Genomic DNA, 22,327 nt, shown 5'->3' on the forward strand with positions numbered 1-22,327 from the left:
ATAAATTCTGCTTCCCTTAGACGTGGGAAAAGTTTAACTCTTCAACTTTTGTGTCACAATTCATGTGGTCCTTGACAAAGTTATAGGAGATAAAGTGATTTAACACTATCCTGTTTATCTCTCCATGTGGGTGTAAGTTGGAATTTTTGTTTAATTGGCTGGCCATATGTTTTTTCTCATGTCACTGTAGGAGCTCCAATAACTCATTCGTTTTACTGACACGAATCACATTCATACTTCTCACAGTGCCATGGCCTGGCTGCCATGACGCTGATCGGTCTCAGGTTGGACTCGACGATCCTGGAGGTCTTTTCCAACCCAAATCCCGGCGGGATCCCCCGGGGCGTGCCCGCCTCCGCCAGCCGCTCCCTCGGGCGCTTCCCGCCGTGCCGCACTGCGCAGGCGCGGGGTCCGGGGAGCGCATGCGCGCTGTGCGGTCATTGGGGTGTGTGTGTCGGTACCGCCCGCGGTGCCCGGGCCGAGCCCGCCCGGTGTGCCCGCCATGTCCGGCCCCTGCCCGGCCCCGGCGCAGCAGGACCAGGCGGAGGAGGCAGCCCGGGACCCGCACTGCGTGTCGGCGCGGTGCTCCTGGCCCTGCGCCCCGCCGGGAGGCCTGGCCCGGGCGCTGTGCCTGCGGCGGGGCGCGGCGGATGGCGAGCCCGGGTGAGGGTGACGGGCGGTGTGCGGTGTGCGGGGGCCCGGGCCGGGCTGGGCCGGGGGGAGCGGGGCTGGCGGGACAACAGCACCGTGTCGCTTTCCCCCCGCAGCGGCGAGCCCGTGGTGGCGGAGCGGACGGAGGGCGGGCAGGAGCCCTGCGAGCTGCGGCTGGAGTGCCGGCCCGGAGCACAGATGGTGTCCGTGGGCGTCCTGAGCCAGGCCCGCAACATGGAGGTGTACGTGGGCGAGGAGTACTGCGGCACCGGGCGGGGACAGAGCCGCGGGCAGCGCCCGGCCCCGGGGTGAGTGCGGGGCGCGGGGGCCGGGGGCGCTCACAGCGGCCAGGAGGTGCTGTGTGTGTGTCTGTGTGTGTGTGTCTTGTCTGTCTGTGTGTGTCTGTGTGCCTCTGTGTCTGTATGTCTCTGTGTGTCTGTCTGTGTCTGTGTGTGTATATGTCTCTCTGTGTGTATGTGTGTCTGTGTGCCTCTATGTCTATATGTCTGTGTGTGTCTGTCTGTGCGTCTCTGTATCTGTGTGTGTGTTTTGTCTGTCTGTGTGTGTGTGTGTCTCTGTCTGTCTGTCTGTCAGGGGTCCTGCTGTGAAAGACCCGATGCCTTTAAAAGGCTGAGAGGTTTGCGGTTGTTCAGCCTGGAGAACAGAAGGCTGCGCGGTGACCTAATTGTGTTTTCCAGTGCCTGAAGGAAGCCGAGGAGAGAGACTATTTAAAAAGGCATGGGGTGACAGGACATGGGGAATGGCTTCCCACTGACAGAAAGCAGGTTGAGATTAGATACTAGGGAGAAATTCTTCCCTGTGAGGGTGGGCAGGCCCTGGCACAGGTTGGGCAGAGAAGCTGTGGCTGCCCCATCCCTGGGAGTGCCCCAGGACAGGTTGGACAGGGCTTGGAGCAGGGGGTGGGACTAGATGGTCCTTAAGGTGCTTCCCACCCAAACTATTCTGTGATTGTGGAAAAGATCTCTTGTGTCTTTAGTTACTAATCATCCTACACTTCAAAGAATGACAAAGAAAATTAAGAATGTTTTGTTTTCCCTTTCAGTACTTCCATGCTTTGCCAGGGGAAGTAAAGCTGCATTTCTGTTTTGCTTTATGTAATTGCATAGCAGATATGTTGCTTAATTAGCTAAATAAAAACCAGATGACTCAGAGCCTCAGGAAAGTTGTGTGAATAATGTAGTGAGCCTCAAAAGCTTCTCTAGTACATAGTCTGTGGATCCAAACAAATAATTTTTTATGTGTATATTTCATAAGATTCATTGCAATTTGCATATAAGCATTAAAACTGCTATTAGAAGCTAAAAATTGCTAAAAACTAGACACTAAAACTGCATTAGAAGTAAGTTGGGTCAGTCTTGTTTCTTCCCTACATGTTTACCAATATAGTGTGTTTCTCCAAAAACAATAGTACTCTGTGTATTGATGTCACAGTTTATTTGTTTTATTTTTGTAGTGAAACTGAAGAGGTTACTTTATACCACAAGTACCTTAAGTTTGAATGCCCTGCAACCTCCTGTAAAATTAAGGTAGGGAGTTGAACAGAATTACTTTATTTTTGTGTTTTCAGTCACTAAGCTGACTAAATTGTATTTCTCGTGGTCAAATTATTGGCTTTATACCCTTCATCACTTCATAAAATGACATAAAAGTCTGTTAGCTGGTACTTTGCCTTGATAGCAGAGTTCTTTTAAATTTGTATCTCAGTTTTCTTGAAGGCTTTATATGATATAGATAACGTAGTCTAAAAGAAAAAAATCATAAACCAGATAAACTACAGATCTGTAATTACAGCTGTTAACTCTGATGTGGTTAAATAAGCTCAGGAAAATCATATGACCACTACTTTGTGTGCTTAGAACATCAAGGCCTGATTTATCTTTGGAGCAATTAGACACTTCTGTTCGAGTTAATATTTTTTGGGGAATAGTAGCAAGGAGAAAGTGGCTTAATTTCCCTGGAACAGAGTTCAGCATTGCTTCCCCCAAGATTCAAAGAACAAAGCATTGTCCCCTACGTACAGAGAAACTGAAACTATTTTTTTCCTAACCAAAATATTTTTTTTCTTCTTGCAATAGCTGCTCTCCTTTGGTGAGAAACACAGAGTACTCATCAGTAAAATAATTATAGAAGTGAAAGCAGTGTCTGCAAAACTAGCAACTGATTTTCCTTCACTAGGCTCGAGCATAGATCTAGACAGAGTGCAAACTATAATGGAATCGATGGGATCTAAGTTGTCTCCAGGTGCTCAGCAGCTCATGGACATGGTCCGGTGTCAGCAGAAAGTAAGTCCCTGTGCTTTTATAACTGTCATTAGTACTGATCTGGGACCTTGCCAGTTAAGAATGCTTTAAATTGACTTAGTGAAAAAGATTTTATGGTTTTTTTTTAACCCCCACTTTCTGTCATTTTAATCCTGGTTCAGCCACCCAAATGAGCCCAATGAATAAAGATCATGTACTCCAGGAACCCACCATGCCAAGGCCAGATTTAGGAACTCTGCATTATTATGATTTTAAACTTCACTGTCACTGCTTGTCAGGGATGGTGGGCACATTCCTTGGAGTGTTTGGGATGTAGGAGATGGGCTGGTTTTGACCTTTATGGTCCTTATAAGCATGTCACCTTCAGCTAAAGGGAATGTGCTCTTACAGGGCATTTATTTGCTTTAGATCCCAGTCCTGTAGAGTGAACTGTTTCAGCAGAATCTTGAATCCATTTGATGTTAAAAGTGTTCAGTCTTGGGGACATAGTTTGGTAAAAATTACATCAGTAAAGCTCTTTTCTTAGAGACTGACAAAATAATTAAGACATTGTGTGTACAGGGGAGATATTTTCCTCTGCTTTTCCATAACAATATAATTCAGAACTACTTTTAAAATGTTTACATCACCCTAGTAGAATGCTGAGTTATAAAAGTATCTATTGTTATTATTTTTGTTATATTTTATACTTAATTGTATTGTTTTTCTTCCCATCAGAACAGTTTACCTCTTGGAGACAAACTTAATTGGATCTTGGGGAAAAATTCCGAGTTTGGAGGTGGCCACGCAGTGGATGGATTGCACAGTGCAGCTGTTCAGTCATCGCTGAGCCAGCCAGCCAGTGAACCTTTGCCTGTTAAAAATCATGTAACAAGTGAAACAGTGTATAAAGACTTAAAAATAAGTCGTGATCTGAACACGGAGATACCTGAAAGAGGGAATACTTTTGATTCTGAAAGACTTACTACCCAGCAAAATGCAGTTGACCTCAGAAATGATTTGAAAGTCATGGGATCTTTGCATGTGCAGGAACAAGCCAGTGAAACCCCAAGTGTAGCCAACCCACAGGTGCTTCTTCCTTTCCTTCAAAACTTATGCAGTCAGGTGAGTCACCTCCGGCTGAAAGATGGAGAGAGGCAGCTCAGGAAGAGCTCAGTGGCTAAAGAGGAAGGCATTCAGTGTGTTGGGTGAGTTAAGTTTGTGATACTTCTGAAAGTAGTAACTTTATTTATTGACAAGTTTAAACAAAATACATAATATCAGCGTTTTATTCTTGTTAACAGTAATCTTGGAATATGTGGTTTTGAAGGCTGTATGGTGATGAACATGATTACAATTTTTCAGATTAGCTGCTTGAATTGAGAAGTTTTTTCAGAAGAAATTGCATAATTTCTAAACTTTGTCTTTTACCTCCATTTCAGTTCTTACAATTTTTAAAAAGTATGTTCCTGCATTTTCATACACATTTAGTTTTTCTTACTCCTCTGTTACTGCATTGTCATTTTGACTCCTTCTACCTCCCAAATTCTTACGTCTTCCTTTTTTCACACAGTGTGAGAAACCTTTTTGCTGTTCTTAGTGTACACCTGTTCCCCTTCATTTGTTGGCATTTACAGAGCAAACTTCAGAGTGCACCTGGTTTGATACCTAAGGAACGACAGTGCAAAGTGGGACATGTGGGAATGTTTTGTAGGAATCAGGATTCTAGTAGAGAATGAGTAGAGGCAGATGCAAAACCAGAGAGCTGTCTAGTTTGAGTAAGTCTTGAAGCACTTTTACTGAGAAAGCAAAGTCTGCAATGCTGACAGAATTTGAACTCTCTGTACTGTTGGGTTGTGAGGACTTTGTTTTAGGTGACTGAACTCTCTAATGCATAATTGAGCCTTTGAAAAATAAGGTTGAAGAAAAATTACTTTATACCATGGCATGTTTCTGAAAAAAACAAAACTTAAAATGTGGTAGGCAGGGTGTTTTACTTGTGCTAAAAACCCAATGCCTTCCACAGTTCATTGCCTGATAAATGAGATTTTACATTTAAAAAAAGCTCAGGTGCCCAGATCTCTATTATGCTCCTTGTCATTAAGAAATGTGTTATACTTAGTTTTATATTTGCTCTTTTTACAGAGTAGAACAGCAGCCTATTTGCTCCTATTTGGAAAAGATCATCTCAAAAAACATGGATCTGATGGAGAAGAAGCTAATGGACTATATTGATTGCCAAATCCAGGCTCTTCAGACACACATAGACAATAAAATGCTTCTCTTGATGGACTTGGTTCAGAACTCAAAGCCAAACAAAATTTCACAAGCACACTATGATTCTAACGAAGGGTTTTCCAATGGAGAGAGATGAACAGATGTAGAATTTCAGTGTAAATACTTCAAGGGGGATTACACTTTACCAAACTTAGTATTTATGGAGCTGCAGCTGTAAGAAACCTCAGTGTTGTTAAGTTGCATTTTGTTACTGTAATTCTACCCACTGTTGTACACAGTTGTTAGTTTTATGAAAGGTCTTAAAGTATGTGTGTTTTTTCCTGATTATAAGAGTTTTGTATGCCCTTTGTGGCTTATTTATTTAAAGAACATTGCTAAAAGCCATATGAACAGGTCCCCAGTTTCGGTTTGAACCCAATAAACTGAGTTACTGTGTATCTTTTTACCTACCTGGAATCAGTTCACTGTTTTGTTCTGTTGATCTTTGATGTGAAACGTGTTATCTGTAGGACAGAATGCAGTTTGTTTGTGTTTTGGGTTTATTTTAATGCACTTCTGTTGAAGACATTTGTTACTTCATCTGTAAGAGAAAGGGTGGTATTGTCATTGCCTGATCTAGAGAGTTTATGGAGTTTAGAGAGGTGGGAAAACATGACTGTCCAGGTAGGACATGCTGGTGTAGGTCCAGAGGGCCAGAAGAGTTTCCCTGCAGCATCATACTTCCTCTAACCTGTTGGGATCAGTTCTACTGCCATTTGGGGAGGTAGGAATGTATCTCAAAGTCTGTCTTGCATGGAAGGTTGCCCTTCATCCTTCATTCTGTTTCTTGCTCTTTGGTTCTGGGGTGCACCATTTAACTTGGACTCTGTAGGGGCTTTATGGTGAACCCCCATGTTGGGTGCGAAGGCATTTTGGGAAAAACTCTTGATGGAGAAGCAAGTGTTGACTCAACAAGCAGCATGGACATATACAATCCAGTATCTTTATTTAGTCTGCCTAATAGTTTCTTCTCTGGAAAAACTTGATGTTTTTTTAAGACTTTCACATCTTGAAGGTTGTAACCCACATGAGCGGGTTTGGAAGAGAGGACAATTTGCTTTGAACAGACATCTTGCAGTTGTCCCTCAGCTAAACTCCTGCCAGGTGCAGTTTCAAACAACCTTTTTTTTTTTTTAAAAAAAGAAAAAGGACCTTAATTATCTTGTACTTCATTCCTGTAAAGTTTGTTTTCAGAAGCTTTCTAAGAAACACCCTGAAATAGACACATATTCTTTCACTTCAGAGACTTAAGAGTACTAAGTTGAGAGGTTTTTTATTTGTTATTTTTTGTTTCTTTGTTTTTTAATTACAAAAGAAGTTGAAATATGTTTCCAAGTGTTGTTGGGTTTCAGTGCTGTTAATGTATTGATTTTTTATTTTTATTTTTCCCCTCTTCATGTGGCAAATCTGAGTAGGAGTTGATGCAAATTCAAGATCTCTTGAAGTACTTACAATGAACTCTGGATTTTTTGATAAGTGTATCCTGCTCGGTGTTTGTGATGTTTCAGTATCACAGCTACCACAATGAGAATATTTGAAATTAAAATCACAAATGCAAGAGTGTAGAAGTTGTATTGTTGCAGGTTTGGGATTTCTTCAGCGACTGCTTTAGTGAGGGATTCTGCGTAGAGAGAAAATACAGTGTGTAAAACTTAGAATACTATATCTTTTCAATGGAAATTAAAGAAACATTTTTTTCAGATATTTTCATTTTGAGGAGTTGGCCCACCCAGACTGCAAATTCTGAATATGTAGTACTGAAGAGCTGTAAAAATAGGTAATAAAACTGTTGTGTGGAAGAGCATCACGATGTTCAATTCCTTGGTATTGCTGCAGCCAAGTTTCTGCCAAGCTGTGCAGTCGTTATCTTTGGAACCAGAGAAGATTTGAGACATTTGCTGAAGCAAAGCTGGGCAAAAAAAGGAACTTTTAGTTCTATTGCTGTGCCTTCTAATGCTTTCCCAGTGGGTTCTCAGTAAAACTGGAGTACAAGTCCTATGGGGAGAGGCTGAGGGAGCTGGGGGTGTTCAGCCTGGAGAAGAGGAGGCTCAGAGGTGACCTCAGCACTGTCTAGAACTCCCTGAAGGGAAGTTCTGGCCAGGTGGGGGTTGGTCTCTTCTCCCAGGCACTCAGCAATAGGACAAGGGGGCACGATGGGCTCAAGCTCTGCCAGGGGAAATTGAAGTTGGAGATCAGAAAAAAATCTTTGCAGAGAGAGTGCTCAGGCATTGGAATGGGCTGCCCAGAGAGGGGGTGGATTCCCCATCCCTGGAGGTTTTTAGCCTGAGCTTGGCCGTGGCACTGAGTGCCATGATCTGGTAAAGGGACTGGAGTTGGACCAAGGGTTGGACTTGATGATCTTGGAGGTCTTTTCCAACCCAATCAATTCTGTGATTCTATGAAACTCATCCTGTGCTTTATAAGACTTTGAGTGTGATCTGTTTACAACTGAATCCTCACATTACAGATGTATCCATTTTGTGCACATGGCTGCAAAATCTTTCACTATTGGAATAAATAGGAATATACCTAAAATGCTTCTAGACTTTAGAAAGGTTAATTAAAAAAAGAGGAGAAAATATGCTTATTACTATTAGGAGCATGATTAATTCTAAGTATTTCTTATATCTGACATCTGAAAGCATTGTGGCACCATGTGCTTTTCTCAGGTAGAGCTTTGGGCTCCATAAAAGTTAGAACAATGAGCATAGTGGGAGTACCAATACAAGCTTTTAAATATAGCTTTTCCCTATTTTGAAGTTTCTATTAGCTCTCAATACTTGACTACTGCAGAGCAGACTGCAAATGATGCTGAAGAGTATTGTCAGACTGGGGCACTAAAGCTTGACTGTCTTAGAAACAGCTTTGCAGCTCTAATTTAAAGGCATGGTGCTTTTAGTTCTGCTCCCTGGACTGTCCTTTCCGTGTTCCTGTTCCACTGGGCAGTGTGGGAGGATTTAACCTGGCCTGGAATCTGTTAGCTGTGTTTATCAGCTGTCACACCAACAAATAAAACAGTGAAATTGAGTGCAGTGTTAGAAGACACACAGGTTATAACAACGCCTTGGTCTGGAACATGCTTTTTGAGTAGTCTGTGACTTGAGAATTTGGTCCCCATGTGGCCCTCATCAAAACACGTCTTTGTCTTCTCTTGCCATTCATAACTCAGAATGAGCACAGATCCTGCAGACACTGTGTCTGTAACCAGGAGCGAAGGATGCTTTTTCTGCTTCACATCCTTGTTACTTTTGGACTTGTGTAATTCCCTTATTTCATCAGAGGAGTGAAAGTAATTAATTAATTTACACCATGGAAGAGCTTAATCAGATTTTTATATATATTCCTTTTACCTGAGGGATCAGCAGAGCTGAGATCTCTTTTCAGGCGGATGGGACCCACTACAGTGTTAGTTTTCCACGTGTGTGGAGAAACGGCTCTTCTGTGCCTGGAGATACAGCCTTGGGTGCAGCGAGAGTTTGAGTTGTTGCTGTCACAAATTACAATGTCACACTGGAGATAAATGGATGGAAAGCTCCGCAGGAACCTGAAGGCTCTGAATTTGAACCTTCCATGGTGTTCCAGTGGTGGGTAGGTTACCACAGTGTCATCTTTATTGCAGCTGCAACAGTATTTACAGGTCTGTTAAAATAGTCCATGTACAATAATTCTCATGATGTTCTGTGAAGTGTAACTAACTAGGGCATTGTTTTCACACATGGACATACAATGATGTGCTGTTTTTCCTTTCCCCAGAATGAATGCATGTTTTTCCTACCTCTGTTTATGTAGACTTTAATTTCTCTGAAACTCAGCTTCCAACCACAGTCTACTAAAATAAGTGGAAGAGATGAAAATAAAACAACTACCTTTGAAACTTAGATTGTATTTCCTCACATATTAGGAGAATGTAATAAAATTAATTTAGAGTCTTACCCACTTCTGATTAAGTCATATGTGAGTGATCCAAAATCAGATTGTGGAGAAGCTGTACAGGTATCAACAAACACCAGAAGATTTGGGTCAGTGGAATGAAGATTGACTTGGGCAAAGAGTGTTTGGTTCAAATCCACATAATATGGGGATTGATGAATGGGCTTGGAGAAGGAGTCTGAGTCGTAGAAGGACATGCTGACATTGTATCTTCCCATAGCAGTTATGTTTTGGATCACATTATCTCTTGTTATGTAAAAGACTTCTAAGGTTGAGTTGTTTTCCATTCTGCATTTTGCAATAATCTCTGTGTTCTTTTGACGGGTGATAACGTTGCCAGTTGCAGAGAGAGAGATGATGTTGGTGTAAGTGATGCTCTGACCTTCCTCCTGCAGAAGGAACCACATGAAGTGCTCAGCTGTGATTGCAGGAGCAGAGCAGCTGAAAGCAGTAGCACTAAAGTTACAAAGTTGTGCTTATTAGAGGCTCAAGATACCTTAGAAATGTGGAAAAGGCTGCAACCAAAAAAATATTATCAACCCTCTTCCTGTTTTTTCAAAATACCTAACTAACCTATGCAGCAAGAAGGTTAAGGATGCATGGAATGTGGAAAGCACCAAAGCTGCACTTCAGTCAGACTTATCAAAACAATGCTATGAACAAGCTCTTAGGATTCTTCTGGGATTAATTTGTGTGGATCTTTCTGGACTTAAAGGGATCATTGATCATCAGGGTCTTAAAAAGGAAAAATACTCTTTCTACTTCAAGGCAGGAACCATGCAATGGGATGAGCTAAGAGAAAGTAAATCAGTATACATGCTATTAATAAACTGCTTTTACAGGCTTTTATCATTCATAAATTAGTATTAACTTATGCACGTAACTTTTTTCCCACTTTACCTTTTTAACTGTTCCACAACTGCTCAATGGGAAGGAAAAAGTCACCAAGTCTGTTATAACTGGTCTGCAAGATGGATCATTCAGCTGTAGGTGAGATTCATTATAGCCAAGGGAGGCCAGATAAGGCTTGCTCAAGACGATTTTCATGCTGTCTGAAGAGCATGTAAGGAATGCTGCCATTGGAAGGGGAAAAAGAATAAAACCACATGAGCACAAACTGCTGTGATCATTTCTCACTTGGTGGCTCGTGTACATTTGAGGTCATGCAGACGTTGCAGTGAAGTTTCATGCACCACTTCAAAACTGTAAGCGAAACCTTGTAAAATTCATGCTGAAAGTTTAATTTTAAATCCAGCAACGTAGAATGAATCACTGCCTTTATAAAAGGGGAAAGGAATCAAAGTGCTAGTGCAGAATGATGGGTGAGGAAATTGATTTTTTAGGCTTTACATGCTCCCTTTCCACCTCAGTTAATGGGAAGATGGGCATGCAAACATCTAGAGCCAATAAGGAAAATGGTCCAGCTCTGGGGAAAGGAAATTATGACCCACCTAAACCCTGTCTAACCAACCAGTGAAGGGCATTTTTCTGAGTGTCTCAGTGAACAAAATTGTTTAAACCAACCAGTCAATAAGGGTTTGTCTTTGCATCTCCAGGATGAGGACTGCCTGTTTTGCCCAAAAGAAGGAAAGACTCAGGTTTTCCGTGGTGCCAGCCAGAAAAAGCACCCAAAACTGACAGACTTTCTTTTCCTGATGGGTCAGGCAATAACTTATGCTCTGTAGGTGAGACTAATATGGGGGGGAGGTTGTATAAAGAGGATTAACCCTCAGTATCAACTCTCAATTATTTTCAGTATTTATGAAGGAAAAATGAGATGTGAGAATAAGAATCAGCATCCTCTTGAAGGAGCAAGTGCACTCACTGTCGGGCTCCACAGGACCTGGCAGTGGAACACTGGAATAGTGAGCTGAGAATCCTCTGTAGGAGGTGGAGGAGTCTGTGGCCAACACAACTGTCATTGTGTTTGAAGAAGATTCAAATGTGGGCTGAGCACGGCCACACACCTTCCCTATCAGGCCAGAGGTGGTGGTGGAGCCATCATAGACTGCTGTGAAGTCCAACTGGCAGTTTCTGTCTAGTTCCAGGCTGTAGGCAGAAGAAAAATTATTACAGGGAAATCTGAGTGTAGACAACTTGGCCCATACCAGATAGAGGATCCAGTGCAGGTAAAGTGTCTGATGAATTTCACTCAGCTGAAATAAAAGAATGGAGAACAGAAGAGTGCACAAACAGACATAAAAACAAAATAAATCATGGAACTCATATAAAAATTATGTTTCTTAAAAGAAGTAGTTTTCCTTATGCAAATGCATCCATTAGCATTTCTACTTGGAAGTACTTAAGCCAGTACCACACTCTCTTCTTTGCCCAACGACCAGCAGCACCCAGGGAGACATACTGTGGGCAATAGTTGCTTTATTCTTTGACCCTCAGCTCTGATTTGCAATTACAGTGCACATGATGGTTTTGAACACATTTCTTTTGTAGCAAAAACTTTAGTTATAGTGATAAATTTAAATTCAGATCATTCAGGCTGGCTTAAAGTTGACCCACCCCTCATGACTGGTCACCTGAAATGCTTTCTGTGTTCCCCTGACTGGCACTGCAGCAGCTGCAGGGTAATGTACAGTGATGTGGAACATATTGCAATTATTTTATCCTAAGAGTCAACAAACCACACTTGTTTTAGAAGTGTATAGATATTCTATAACTTTGAAAGCACTTCTACTCCCTGTGTTTGGAACAGCAATGCCTTTAAACAGAATGAATGAAGAGCCAGAGAACATTAGGACATTTACTCACAAAAAATCCTGGAACTGTAAGTTTATCTTCGAGTTTTTTGGTGTTTGTATGTGCCAGACACAGTATGTAAATGCAGGGTAAGGTGCTGGGTAGTTGGGGCTGCTGAATGTCCCATTGGAACCAGTTAATTGACCCCCACAATCTTCAGTATCTGTAGAGTAGATATATTGGTAACAGAATAGGTCATACAGTGAGTCATAAAAATTGAAAATCTAAAGTTGTGTAACTAGCAGAATTGTTTCTTTAGCATTCTTCTGGAAATGGTTAAAGGTTCTAAACATGGAACTCTATAGGGAATTTCAGGTCAGGTGGATGTTGCAAAATGGAGCCAGTGGTCACTATTCCATTTCTGTGAGGCACAGTGTGGTGACATCTGAGATGGCTGTAGATGACTTAGCTTTGGTACCCTGAGCAGTGTAGTTACAGCCACACTTTGGGTAAATGAAGTGCCCTACTTGAAAACTGATAATGAAGATGCTACACAACCAGAAGAAACCTTGAGAGGCTTTATATTACAGAAATCTATAAACCATTGGCCATGATCTCTAGAAAAGTGCAAAATCTTCAGGTCTGAGAGATTTTACTTGATAAACAAAAAAAATCAAATCAGTGGAAACTAGAAATAGGGTACAACTTTTCAGTTGCAAAGTTGGAGACTGTAGCAGCGTGAACTAGGAGGTGGTAACTACTCTGTAAAGTTGGAGATTTTAAGAACTAAATACCATGTCCTCAAGTCAGCAAAATCAAAGGGACTTGTCACAAGTTAAGATGGATTTTGTCCAAGCTATTCTTATCTTGTGAGGGAAAAAAGTAAGGAGCTTCTTGAACAAAACACTTACTGACTTCTGTGACCTGTGGTCAGCAGGAGTTCTGACTAGATGGTCAAATTCTCTTCCTGGATAAACCATATAATATTTGCAAGCTGAGTAGAAGTCTGTAAGTAAAAGTGAAGTCCCTTTGCCATTATTTTTGAAGTAAAATTTAACTTTTTAGGATCTCTGCAAGTGCACTGTTTTTTGCTGCCTCTTTCACTGATTTTTCTCTCTCACCATTCTCTAAGGTCTGAAGACCTTAGTGAGACTAATTAAAGGTTAATGCTCTCTAATTGCAGTCCTAAGCTTTCCCTTGATGGGAAAGTTGCTTTTAATGGTGCAGTTCAAGAAGAATTTAATTACTTACTTGATTCTGGTGAAAAGAAGTAATAGAAGACAAAGAAATTCCGTCTGAAATCCACAGAGTTTGTTGTTATGAGAAAAGTTAAACTGTCTGAAGATGATTCAAGTACTGGAACTGCATCAGTGCTGTTACACACTTGTCCAAGAAGAGGCGAATTGGTTGAGGGACCATCGAACACTTTAATGCTTTCTGTTTCACAGCTTGAAGAAGGAGCAAATCTATTGAATAAAAAAACAGTGAGAATCACCTGAGCTCCTTCATAGATACACAGGATCACAGATAAATATGTGAACATGGGCTGGGGCAATCCCAAAAATACAGGCTGGGCAGAGAATGGACTGAGAGCAGCCCTAAGGAGAAGGACTTGGGGGTGTTGTTGGATGAGAAACTCAACATGACCTGACAATGTGCATGTGCAGCTCAGAGTGAATGGCTTTGGGCTACCTCAAAAGAAGGCAGATGGAGGGAGGTGGTTCTTTCCCTCTACTCTGCTCTTATGAGAACATACCAGGAATGCTGTGTTCAGCTCTGGGGCCTCCAACATGAAAAGGATGGGTTGGAGCAAGTCCAGAGAAGGCCATGAAGATGCTCTGAGGGCTGGAGCACCTTTCTGGTGGAAACAGGCTGAGAAAAGAGGGGTTGTTCAGCCTGGAGAAGAGAAGGCTTTGGGATGATCTAATTGTCCTTTCCAGTCCCTAAATGGGCTCCAGGAGAGCCGGAGAGCAACATTCAACAAGGGCCTGGAGGGACAGGACAAGAGGGAATGCTTTCCAATGACAGAGGGCAGGGATAGATGGAAGAATGGGAAGAAACTGTTCCCTGTGAGGGTGGGCAGGCCCTGGCACAGGTGCCAAGAGAAGCTGTGGCTGCCCCATCCCTGGAAGTGTCCAAGGCCAGGTTGGGCAGGGCTTGGAGCAACCTGGGATAGTGGGAGGTGTCCCTGCCCAGGGCAGGGGACTGGGACAGGATGTCCTTTAAGGACTCTTCCAACCCAAACCATTCTCCATTCATTGCAGTACACAACACATGTTCAATACAGAGAAATATTTGGAGACAATACATTTCCGTGCTGTATTCTAATGAAATGAAACAGTACAAAAACATCTATAGGAAATACTTACTTAAAATAGGAGAAAATGAGCCTAATTGTTTGATTTGAATTCCTCTGGATTTGCCAGGTGCAGCTTGCATTTGCATTTAGTTCAATCCTTAAGGCTTTGTTGAGCTCATGAAGTGAAGCCCCACAGCGAGGTGCACCTGGGGAAGAACAGCAACCACAAAAAACAGCTTGCAAGGACCTCTCTCAAAGTTTCTTTTGCAATGATGCTTCATCCTCCATTATACAAAGACTCTGGGACAACCCATCATGGAACAGATATGAAAAATGTTGTGCTATTTTTATTTATTTATATTACTAAAGTTTATGAGACCTGATAAATCAAATGGTAAAAGAATATTAGGAAAGATATTTTATTATCATTTTTCTAGTAGCAGAGAAAAGGAGAGTTAGGGGAACACACAGATCAAGCCAAGAGCAAAACTGGAAAAGCCAAGTGATGCAGGACTCCTCAGCAGCTCCCTTCAGCAAGATTTGTCACCAAAAGCACTTTAAGGCTGTCTTGCCCTACACTGAATTCCTAAAGATCATTAGATCTAGTTCTGAGGTTTAGCCCTCGATTTAAAAGAATTTGGGAACCTACACCTGGGAAATCAAAAGGCCTTTCCATATTTTAGTTTCTAAAGGATTCTCTGTATTTTGTATTTACTGCTGCATACAGTCCTGGTCCTCCAGCTCTGAAAGGGCACTGCTGAACAGGGAAAGCTTCGGGAAACAGCAACGAAAGTGATCAAGAGGTTAGAATATCTTCCAGACAAGGAATAAGTAAATGGACTGAAGCATTTCAGGTTGGAAGTCAGAGAACTGGAATAAAGAGGTGCTAGAGGACTATAAATGGATAGAGAGGGTTAATATGAGACATTCTCTTCCAATACAGCAACTCCATGGCCTGGAATGAAACCAGTAAGTTGTAGTTTTGAAACAAACAAAAGGAACATTCTCTCTGCACATGAATCTTTACTGCAGGGTGATGTGGAAGGTAAAAGTAAAATATAAACCAGGTCAAATCCAGGAAAGAGAAAGTCATTGTTAGCTATTAAATACCAATATAGCATTTCCCATTTCAGAAGTCCTCTACCACATTTGATGGTGACTGGGAGAGTATTTTAGGGAAGCATTACACAGGTTTGTATCCATATTCTTGCCCGAGCATCCTCTCCTGAGTGTTTCTGGGTTCAGGATGTGGGGCTACCTGGTCTTAACCTGGTTCTCTTATGAAAAAACCCACACCTCAACCATATCTGACATCACAGACATCACTTAGTAAGTTATGAAGTAGTTGCAGTAATTCTGCAATTTCATATACCATCGTATAGGAAACTTTGGAGAAAATTTATAATCCAGTTTGAGCATAAGATCACCTTTCTTCTTTATTGTTAATCTAAAAATAATGGTCTAAAACAGCCAGAAGAATTTTCTGTACAGTGTATGCAGTCCCAGATAAAAAAGTCAGGCTTTCTGATGGGCTACAGAGGGAAAAGAAAGATTTAGGAAAGTATTCAATTGCCACATATGAAGCCTTTCAATTGTAAGAGCATTACAAGGTCAGTCCTACCCTTCTGCATCCCCCTTGGGTCCTGCAGACAGACACTACTGGAGCAGCTCTGCAGCAATACTTCATTATCCTGCAGTATCCACCCACCTTTAGGCAGGTTAATTGCTAATCTGGACACAGAATGGCCATCCCAAACTGAGAAACAAAAAACTCTCTATGACTTCTGACTGAGCAAAGGAAAAAGGAGCAAATCTCTTTCTCAAAACAACTATTTTCCAGTTAGTCACCTGATTCCTGTTACTCCAATATAGGACTAATTTATAAAAGCAAATTTCCATTCCAGAGTAAAACCTCTTCAAAAGCAAGTTCTTAAATTAAAAAATTGCTATGGGGAGTAATAGGATTATTATTATTATTATTATTATTATTATTATTATTATTATTATTATTATTATTATTATTATTATTATTATTATTATTATTATTATCATTATTATTATTTAACATTTTTAATGCTTTCTGGCACATTTAGATTTTACTATTGTGTGTTAAAATTAAAATTAAAATTAAATGCACTTTTAAAGAGATGTGTAACATTTTCCCCTTCAGTTGCCTATAAATACCTATTGTAGAAAAATTAATAAAATGTCACAGATGAACAAAAGATTAGATTTCCATACCTGTGGATTCTACTGAGCTGCCTTTAGGGAGAGCCAGAGCAGCTAAGAGAGGCAGGAGGAGGAATTGCCTGAGCCCCTGCATTTTTAGGGCAGCTGGAGAGGACAGGCTTTGGCTTTTCTACCTTTTATACCTCCTGCTATTTCATAATCATCTTCTAGTACATGGTATCATGGAGGGAGGGCTTAATCTCTCAGTGACTGTTCTTTGTAACAGATATAAATGAGAAAGTAACAGGTGTGCTGATTTTTTAACTAGGCATTGTGTGGAGTAAGTTTAACTGTGCTTTTCTCAGCTCCCATGGGTTCAAAGCACATTTTTTCAGTTGATTTCATTGTCTGTTTGGATGTGTTAATGTGAGCAGGAATGTTATAGAAGGGTTTGGTAGACTCCCTTGGGAGACACATTGGGAGATGCTTTGCTCTTAGCACTGGTCAGCAGGAGGGTGATTTCCCCACCTTCATTTTGACACCTGTCCCTTTAGTTTGCACTGGACAAACCATTCCCTGTCCTTGAGGATTCCTCAGGTTGTAAAGTGCATCCATGATAACAGAGCTGTCATGAGAAACATATTGCTGAAACACTCAGGGAGGAACAAGATCACAGATTGAAAGAAGAAATTGCACTGCAACCACTTTTCAGACAGAGCTTTCTTAGTCCTGCATAGAAGCTACAAAGGAAAGAAAGGATCAGCCTTTCCTTCCTGGGGTGAGGAAACAAGCACAGTCCTCAGAGCTTCAATTCCTTTTAGCATGATTCCAATGAGCACCTGTTCCAATATGTTTACCCTACTTTGTCCATCTTTTCATAAGGACCAAAGCTCTTGAAATCCAGACTCTTTCCCACTGCAGCACTGGAGTCCCAGTTTTTAAAGCCTCTAGAGCTTGTGCTGGTGCCAGTGGCACAGATGGGCAGGTCCCTGACCTTGGGTCAGTGTGGGACCTGCGTTGTGTGTGAGCAGCCAGAGTTCCCACACTGCCTGCGTGTTCCCTTCCAGCATGGAGCACACACATCCCACAGCTGAGCAAACAGGGGCACTTTCAGGTTTCCTGGACAGGTCAAATTGCAGCACAGATCTTCTAGAGATCTTCTGGATGAGTCCAGGTATTTTATGTTCATAATTTTTTTGTACGAAAGCATTTTCTTTTCTAAGGAAACCAAAATATAATGTATCTATAATAATCCTGTATTTATAATTTCAGACTTATGGCTTTTTTTAAACAATTCTCTCTTATTTCTGACTCACTTAAAACATTTTGAATGCAACTGTCTCTTCACTATGAAAAAGTACTCACACTTTCCTTTAAGCATGGGGGCATTGAATACATGTACAAAGATGCTGCACAGCATTTGAATTCCCTTTAGCTTCTGGAAATGTTAAATTTGCATTTACACTGTATTGCCTTTCATTTCTTAAACCCACACACATACTTGCAAGGGATTTTCAAATGCTAACATCCATTATGTATGCAGTCAGTGTGTGAGCTGGTCTGTGGAGCCCTGCCAGTCAATGCTGTGCCCATCAGAACCAAGGCTGAGCCTCCCAATGATGGCAGTAACACCTCTGGGATAGCGTATTTAAGAAGGAGAAAAGTTACTGTGCAGAAGTAATTGTGGCCAGAGAAAAGAGGAGTGAGAATCTGTGAGATAAACAGCTGTGCAGACCCGCAGGTCAGTGCAGAAGGAGGAGCAGGAGGTGCTGCAGGTGCCAGAGCTGAGGTTCCCCTGCAGCCCATGGTGAGGCAGCTGTGCCCTTCAGCCCAGGGGGGTCCATGGGGCAGCAGAGACCCACCTGCAACCCAGGGAGGAGCCCACACCAGAGCAGGGGGATGCCTGGTAAAAGGTTGTGACTTGGTGGGAAGGTCACACTGGAGCAGGTTCCTGGCAGGGACCTGCAGAGCCATGGAGGGAGGAGCCTGTGCGGAAGGACTGCAGCTGGTGGAAAGGGATCCCCACTGGAGCAGTTCATAAAGAACCACAGCCCGTGGGAAGGACTCACTTTGGAGAATTTGTGGAGGACTGTCCCCCACGGGAGGGACCCCATGCTGAAGCAGGGGAAGGGCAAGAGGAGTCCTCCCCTGAGGAAGAAGGAAGGGCTGAGACAATGCAAGACTCATTCCCAGTCCCCCTGTGCTGCTGTTGGAAGGGAGGAGGTGAAGAATTCAAGAGTGAAGTTAAGGCCAGGAAGAAGGAAGGGTGAGGGGGGAAAATGTTTTAAGATTTAGTTTTTATTTCTCATCATCCTACTCTGATTTGATTGGTAATAAATATTTTTCCCCAAGTAGAGTCTGTTCTGCCCATGACAATAACTGCTGAGGGGTCTCTTGTTGTCTTTATCTCAACCCACAAGCCTTTTGTTATATTTTTTCTCCCTCATCCAGTTGATGAGGAGAGTGACAGGATGGTTTTGGTGGATGCCTGATGTCCAGCCAGGGTCAACCTGTCACATCACTCTACAAATCCGAATGTTCAAATCTTGTGTGTTAAGCCCATGTTCAGGTTGTGTGATGTGTTCAGGTACCAGGTGATGCTGAAATTATTAACAGCCCACTTGGAATTTCATCTCCCACCTCAAAAGAAAATGGCCATCAAGTCCTCATGAAAGTCATTAAGGTGAGAAGGGAATGAGTGTAGGGAAGGTTGTTTATAACAGCAGCTCTTCAGAAGAAATTAGGGTGCATTTTAGTTCAAAGTAACAAACAATTATCTGTTGTGACACTTGGAGGCACTTTTTCTCACTGCCTGCACCCAGGAATGCAACAGCAGGGAAAATGTGACTTTAAATCATTATGTGTGAGAAGCAGAGCAGCAGGGCTAGGAGTGTGATGGAGTTTTGTGTGATTAGGAAACACTCTGGCTCAGGACAAGCATCCTGCAGGATGAGGACTTTGGCTAGGAACCTGCTCAGCTGATGCCAAGGCTCAACCACCAGGTAAGGTAGAGCTGGAGCTTTCACAGGAGACCTATGGGATTGGGTATTTGAGAACTGGCCAAGTTATTAATGGAGAAGACGAGTTTCAGAATTACTCTAGTCCCTTTATTGAAGGGATGAAGCATAAAAAGAAAAGATGCTTTAAAAAGTGAACTTTCTTTCTCTTTTATGGCACAGCCTCTGGACTCCAGGCACACTTATTCAGCACACGGCAGCTCATGATATTCCTCTTATGGTCACAGAGCACTGGCCTTAAATATGCTTTTCACAGTCAGGCCAAATTCACCAGATTATCAAAATTTAACCCATCTCTTTCCCTGGGATGATTGTTGTGCTCCCTGACAATTCTGCAATCAACAAGGTATTTTTCCCTATTTGGAACTGAAAATCATCGATTTTCACTTTTTCCCCCCATCAAATCATTCCAATTAGGACAATTTAACATTAAAGTGAAGAAACACTTTCTTGTCTCAAAGTGATGTAATCTGAATACATATCAAAAGGATGAAGCCAATGCTTATAATGAAGGGAATTGATGTACAATTTTTTTTAGTTCTAGCCTTCACTAATAAAATCTGACCTGTGGAAAGTTTATAATAGCTTGTATGTGTTGCAGAGATTATACCTCAGTACATGTACAATATTTTTGCCAAATATTTTCAAGTTCCTGTTTTAGGGAAGTGCTCAGGCATTACTGGTTACAAGTGTTGCTTATCCTTTGGTTTATCTATCTCTGTGAGCTCAGAAAGCAGAACTGGCACATGTTAATCTTCCTTAAATGCCCAATATTTGAATTATTTGGTACAACGGGGAAAACCAGGAGAACTTTGAGAGGGAAAAAAAATCATGATGAGAAAAAAACAACAGCCGACCCAATTATTCTTTGAGAGTATTTACTGAAGCTTAGGGTTTTACAGATCTGCAATACAGATCCAGAAGATCTGAACTTAAGGAAGAGAAGGACAGTTATGATTAAATACCTGCAGATTTACACCCCCCACTATGTTGCAATTTTAGAAATCAGTAGCGGATCCTGCAGTGCAGTCATCACATAGAGAAGTGATCAGTGTGCTGTGGTCAGAAGGAGCACTATTGGGGATGTTGTTACTGGGGGACAATGACAACATCAACGCTGTCACTTGTGCTTCTTTTGCTTCTTGTCTGATAGACTAGGAAGCCTGGAGGGGGATGAGGGAATCCATTGCCTGGGAAAGGGTGGGGAGGGTAAGGAGGTCTGTTGCCTGGGAAGGGCCCGTGAGGGTAATGGGGTCTGTTGCCTGGGAAGGGCCTGGGGTGATGAGGGAACCCTGGTGGGTGATGGGGTCGACCAGTGTGTACGTTGCACCCTGACACTTTGCACCGCAGGCAAAATTCTGGGGACACAGGATCTCTGAAGTGGAACGGGATGCGCCTCTGGGCTGGTGAACTGCCACAGGTTGGGTCCCTCACGCACCTGAGAAAGGGAAAAAGAAAATACAAATTGTCATATAGAAGTTGTGGCGTGCTCACTAAGCCCGTGTGTTTGTTTGTTCACAATAAACATTCCTTCAAAACTTCTGCTTGTGATATTATTCACAGTTCACAGCACAGAACTCCTGACTGCAGGTGCAACTGTATGGAATTTAAATGCCTGTTGGTTTAATATGTACCACAGCATATAGAAATACCACACATGTAAATGTCTAAATGTAAAGCACCTGATGGAATTTTAAATAGGTAAGAAAGTATTACTGTATAGGCCTGTTTTCTTTCCAAAGTTATTCTTTCTTTTAACCTCAGAATTTCTGAAGAGCTATGCAGAAACAATTCCATATCCCAAATCCACCAAAACTCCTTTAATCAGATGCTTCATTTTTCTCTACATTTTTATATAAATACCTTCTGAGAATTTATATCCATTCTTCTTCCCTAGCAGAACATTATGGTGAATTAAACATAAAAAGCCAATGAAAGAACCATAATAGCTGGTTCATTTAAAATCCTGCTGCTTCTTGCATGTGTTGTGTTTCAGGGCTGTGTGTCTTTGGTGTATATACTTGTTGTCTATGTACCTTTTCATAGATAGTTGTGATAACATCTTAGCATGTGACAATTTCAAACCCATGTGTTCTTAAGAGCCTTCTTGTGGCACAGTCTTTGTACGACATGTGAAACATGGCACAGGAATCAATCCCAGGCCTGCACTGAGGATTACTCAGCTGTCTGTCCCTGTACAGGAGCCTCTGGCACTGGTGAAGGGTCTTCTGGTGGTCTCTGTTATGCAAATTCCCTTCCCAACTCTTATCCCAATCAATCCTCAGAGGGTGAAAGCTTATCAACTTCTTTAATATATTTTAGTTCACTTTATAAACTGTGACATAACAAGGTAATGGTGTTTTACTGGACACTCTGCTACTGTTCATGCTTAATTAAAACAAATTAGACAGGCCAGCCCTGGAAAGGACTTTGCTTTGTGGAAGCTTAGAGCAGTCCATGAGGGATTCCTCTGGACAGCCAAGATAAGCAGCATCCCAGGCACTCTAACATGCCTTTGAAATCCTGACAGCATCATCTGGTCGTAGATCAGCAAGTACAGCAAAACTGTCTCCAGGGTTATCTGGATTAACAAACAAGCAGCAAGAAGGCTGCAGGAATAGTGTTGTTTTTAGTATAATCAGCAAGGGGTAGTGTGGGTATGACTGACTAGTCAAATTGAGTTGTATCTGAATGTTTGAAGTGTATAAAATCATGGTGTAAAACTGCATTTGAGGTACCAGAGCTTGGCTGGGACATCTCATGTGCATGAATAAATATTTACCCTTCCAGTTTTATGCTTGGCATCCCAGGTCTCCTTGGCTGGCACACACTGCTCAAGTATCTCAATAAATACACCTTCATGTAGTTGGGCAGGGGAATGAGTTTTGCTGGAAAGGAAGAAATGTAAAGTTAATGTTAGTAAATCACATGTAAGCATAGAGCAGAGTGCAGCATGTATGAAACACTGGCATGGCTTAAAAATGTAAATGTGAGCCTTGCTGCTATGCCTGGAAACAGCAGCTGAGTGG

The 22,327-nt window shown here is 42.0% G+C and overlaps 2 protein-coding genes across 3 annotated transcripts; one reads left to right on the forward strand and one right to left on the reverse strand.

Moving 5' to 3' along the window:
• Positions 1-420: 420 nt before the first annotated feature.
• Positions 421-5,599, forward strand: C9H10orf88 (chromosome 9 C10orf88 homolog). 2 transcript variants are annotated; one of them, XM_071563429.1, is made up of 7 exons: positions 421-663; positions 768-959; positions 2,126-2,198; positions 2,748-2,760; positions 2,848-2,954; positions 3,651-4,120; positions 5,058-5,599. In XM_071563429.1, the coding sequence occupies exons 1-7, from the start codon at positions 503-505 to the stop codon at positions 5,284-5,286; spliced, it is 1,245 nt and encodes a 414-aa protein (XP_071419530.1). In that variant the 5' UTR covers positions 421-502; the 3' UTR covers positions 5,287-5,599. The 2 variants fall into 2 exon arrangements, with proteins under 2 accessions (XP_071419530.1, XP_071419529.1); XM_071563428.1 differs by having other exon boundaries at positions 2,748-2,954.
• A 127-nt stretch (positions 5,600-5,726) lies between these two features.
• LOC139675879 (CUB and zona pellucida-like domain-containing protein 1) lies at positions 5,727-16,435 on the reverse strand. Its single transcript, XM_071564066.1, has 10 exons — positions 16,354-16,435; positions 14,183-14,318; positions 13,065-13,279; positions 11,886-12,036; positions 10,945-11,168; positions 10,020-10,192; positions 9,123-9,508; positions 8,540-8,808; positions 6,642-6,810; positions 5,727-5,730 (listed from the first exon to the last, which is right to left on the reverse strand). Exons 1-10 carry the CDS (start codon positions 16,433-16,435, stop codon positions 5,727-5,729), a joined length of 1,809 nt encoding a protein of 602 aa, XP_071420167.1.
• Between the last annotated feature and the right edge of the window lie 5,892 nt (positions 16,436-22,327).

This window comes from Pithys albifrons, chromosome 9 (genome assembly GCF_047495875.1).
Source record: "Pithys albifrons albifrons isolate INPA30051 chromosome 9, PitAlb_v1, whole genome shotgun sequence".
Lineage (NCBI taxonomy): Eukaryota > Metazoa > Chordata > Aves > Passeriformes > Thamnophilidae > Pithys > Pithys albifrons.